The 4,242-nt window shown below is 34.4% G+C and overlaps 1 protein-coding gene across 1 annotated transcript; it reads left to right on the top strand.

Annotated features, from left to right (window-relative positions):
* The first annotated feature begins 705 nt into the window (after positions 1 to 705).
* LOC112024726 (PLASMODESMATA CALLOSE-BINDING PROTEIN 3) lies at positions 706 to 3,633 on the top strand. Its single transcript, XM_065760197.1, has 5 exons — positions 706 to 786; positions 1,096 to 1,147; positions 1,586 to 1,825; positions 1,928 to 1,964; positions 2,992 to 3,633. Exons 1-5 carry the CDS (start codon positions 706 to 708, stop codon positions 3,284 to 3,286), a joined length of 705 nt encoding a protein of 234 aa, XP_065616269.1. The 3' UTR covers positions 3,287 to 3,633.
* Positions 3,634 to 4,242: the final 609 nt, after the last annotated feature.

The raw sequence follows: 4,242 nt of genomic DNA, 5'->3' as shown, positions 1-4,242 counted from the left end.
TGCATGTTAGTATAGAACTATAAAATGAGAGATGCCACGTCTACAACATTTTTACAACAAATCATAGGTTGTTAGTTGTTATTGGTTTAAATTTGAAACTAACACTAAAATTACTTTTTTACCCTAATAATAACAACTAGTAACAATTTGCCACTTAGAATTTGTTATAAAAATATTGTAGACATATCATTTTTCTTATAAAATAGATCTTTCAAGAAAGGTAGCCAACCGACACAGTCGAAGACAATATATTACGTTATAAAATTGATTTGTTAATTGATTTGTGGTTGGCCTTTCGTTCTTGAGTAATTCTAGACAGTTTGGCCTTTTAGAAACATACTCAAACCCACGAAGACGTGTATTGGTCCAAGGCACCTCACTCTACCACTAGGCCAAGCAGTACAACGCAAGTCAGCATATACCCACAAGTAAAATAGGTATTGATATTAGAATATGCATAAAAAAATTTGACATAAAACTTCGCACATACCTATCAAAAAAAAAAAAAAAACTTCGCACATAATTCATGTCGTAACTTGTCATGATAAGTAAAAAAATGATGTCAATAATGGGCTCTGATAAGAATCAATAAAAACCTACTAACTTAATTGTTGTGAATTTTTGTGTATGTACCATTGCTCTAGCTAGATCTCTCTCTCTCTCATACTCATTGGGTTAGTTACAAGTTTGGATACAAACTCAAGTATGTCCCTCCTTGCATTTATGTATGTGACAACCGGTTGTTACGATCATGATTTAAGGTTGTCGATTAGTAAGGAAAAGAGGGTATATTGTAGTTCCTTATTCTATGATTCTATCAAGAACCAAATTCACTTCTTTATATTGATATCTATGATGATGGTGATGATGATAGATGAACCCCACACCACCCTTTGAGCCTTTACCAATTTGTAGCAACGAGCAAACATTTGACATTGATAATAAAATAATGTTAATGTTGATGAGTGATTAAGATATCGAAGGAGAGAAAAGTAAAAGACGGATACTGGAGTTTAACGTAATTCAGCTTAATTACTTTTGTACATAAGATAACGTTTTTAAAAGACTATGGTTATGTTTGGATTCGGTTGAAAGCTAGCGTGTNTAGTGTACCTGGTGCTTTTCTTAGCCCTTACTGGCCATTCAAGTAAGCTTCTGGATTTTTTTGAGTATTTCATTTCTCTCCCAAACTTTAGATTTAGGTTTAGAGGGTTATCATGACATATATTTTGGGATAGTTTCACATCTTGTTTTTGCCATGGTTTTCTCTTTTGCCTTTTCCTGCTAAAGTGAAATGGGTAAATAGATTTTCTAAAGTGAGTGTGGAGTTTAATTTTGTTGTTTTCTCTTACTCCATCTGATAAGGATTTAAAATGAAAAAAAACCTTTTCTTTGCATATATGGCCAAGATATTGCAGGAGACAGTGTATAGTGCTTTTTCCCTTTGATTTTCTTAGTTGCTTGTACTTATTTATTTATTTATTTATTTTTATTTTTTTTTGGGGTGTGGGGGAGGAGATTTGTGTGAACTAACTGATCTATTTTTGGTTTTTGTTTTAAATAATTTTCATTTTTTCTCCTATAGGTGCTACATATTGTGTATGCAAAGATGGGCTCAGTGACCAAGCCCTTCAGAAGTCACTGGATTATGCTTGTGGAGCTGGAGCTGACTGTACTCCTATCGTTCAAAATGGTGCCTGTTACAGCCCTAACACTGTAAAGAATCATTGTGACTATGCTGTGAATAGCTATTACCAAAAAAAGAGTCAGGCTCAAGGGAGCTGTGATTTCTCAGGCACTGCCACTGTCTCACAAACAGCCCCAAGTAAGTACCTTTGGGCTTGGACACTCATCCACCTGCAATTTTTGTTTACTAAAAAAATTTACTGATTTCATTTTTCATCTTCTTTGGATGATTGATTTACAGCTGGATCTTCTACTACTTGTGTTTATCCATCAACCAGGTATGGTTTCTTAGTTCTTACTTCAAATCTTGAATCTTTATGTCAGTCTGAGTGAATGTATTGCTTCATTTTCACATGAAACGAAAAATTTTCAGTTGTTATCTTCAAAACATTTCTGACTTCGGTGGAGTGTGAATCTGTTCTAAAGCTTCCTTTTTTATGTGGAGAGCTTTGTTATTTAGGGACTTCTTTTCCATGCCCAAACAAGATTTTTTATTTATTTATTTTGGTTATAGATTCTTCATACTGATTAATTCTGCTTGTGAAAAGCCTACTTTCCTAACTTTACCAATCCTGCCATTATTGACATCTAATAAATGGTATTTCTGAAGTGGGTTTTGCTTGGATTAGCAATTGCAGCCTAGTATTAGACTAACTTATTCAAGGTGAATAAAATAATTTTCTTGACAGTGATTCAGAAAAGTAGATCTAGTGCCTCACAGCTTCATATCTTTACAATCCTGAGCCTGCTTCTTAATAAGAGCTGGTGAGCTGTCATGATGTTGATATTTCACAATTCATTTGTCCTCTTTCTCCTCAGATCTCAGCTTCACTTCTGTTTTCTGCATGTTATTTTTTAAGTATCATATATTTTTCATTTTGATAGAGTAATTATTAAATGATTAAAATGTATTATTTTCTAATTGTGTAAGTCTTTGGGCCTTGTGACTCACATATTAAAGGGAGACAGAGGCCCAAACATAACCAAATGTGTTAGAATAATAATTAGATAATTAAACTTCATGCTTTCCTAAGGGCTTAAACTTTTAGTAGTATTTCACCCAAAAAAAAAAACTTTAGTATTTCACCCAAAAAAAAAACTTTTAGTAGTATGAAATATGAATTAGCCTTTTTTTCCTTTTTAATTTTATCATAATGAAGCATGGTTTTGAGGTTAATATATATGATTTTTTTTTTGGCTCTGTTCAGCTTTTTATTATGAAGTCTTTTTTTCCTTTTTAATTTTATCATGATGAAGCATGGTTTTGAGGTTAATATTAATATGATGATGTTTTGCTTTGTTCAGCCAAACAGGAACAACACCAACAACCACACCTACAGGCACAACTCCAACCACAACACCTACAGGCACTACTCCAACCACAACCACACCATCAACGACAACTCCAACCACAACTCCAACCACAACCACACCTTCAACCACAACTCCTTCTTCAGTATTTGGCACAGGAATCAGCCCCTCAGGAACCACCACTACTGGTGTCAATGATTCAAGTGCTCCTGTACCTCTCATCACTAGATGCACTAGCCTGTTCTTCTCTCTGGGCCTGACCCTCTGGTTAGTGTTGCTGTGGGCCTGAAAATAATACTACACCTAGTTCAAAAAAAAGAGGGGAAGTATTGACTAGTGGGGTTGATGTGTGGACAAGATGTCACCATGATAGAGCCTAGGCTTGTAATTTGGAATCATCTAGAGGCAATTTCCACTAAGGTATTTTTTTATTATCTCTTTTTTTTCTGTTGTCTCCTATGTTAAAAAAAAAAAAAAGCTGGGCTGCTGCTGGGGAATTTGATTCCTTTTTGAGTGGTGATATGACTGGTATTGGGGTAGAGGAACCTGATCTCTTCTTTTTAGATTTTTCCTTTGTGTATATCTAGAGAGAGGCAGTATTTTTTTTAATTTAATGGAACTTTACTACCCTATCTACTTATATTAGTTAATTACTTTTTAGCCTATTAAAAATCATTGTACATGTTGGTGTTATGGTTCTTTGTCAAGAACTTCTTATGGTTTTTGTAGCTGCAAACAACAAAAAGCCAGAAAATCGCTATTGATCCTCGATAGATTAATCACAATCACGAATCACATGTATTCTTTTCTGACAAATGTCTCTTTAATGTTCAACGTGTCATGTATTTGGTTTACAATCAGAATCAAGGAGAAGGAAAAAGGAACCTTTATTGTGAATCCATTGTATTATAGCTAGAATAATGTGATTTGAACACGTTTCTTGCTGATTTTTTTGACAAATTTGACTCATCGTCAGACGGAAAAAAGAGAACATATCATTGCCACCCCCATCTACTATGACGTTTACATTTGTACTATTTTAGGTGCACTTTTGATGAAAGACAAACACTTGGCAGCCTGTTTTCTTTATGTAAGGTTATGAGAGAAGAGGTTGTTGTTTAAAGTTGTGCATGGTAGAAAAGTTTTAATCTTCTGAGCCATTAATTCATGGCGGGGCCTAAGCAATTGTGCATATGCTTTGGCCAAACGGTGTTGGAACTTGAGAGAGACTGGTGACCTACCAAC

Source organism: Quercus suber, unplaced genomic scaffold, assembly GCF_002906115.3.
Source record: "Quercus suber isolate HL8 unplaced genomic scaffold, Cork oak 2.0 scaffold_357, whole genome shotgun sequence".
Lineage (NCBI taxonomy): Eukaryota > Viridiplantae > Streptophyta > Magnoliopsida > Fagales > Fagaceae > Quercus > Quercus suber.
Note: the sequence above shows the minus strand (reverse complement) of the source record. Positions and strands in the feature narration are given on the sequence as shown.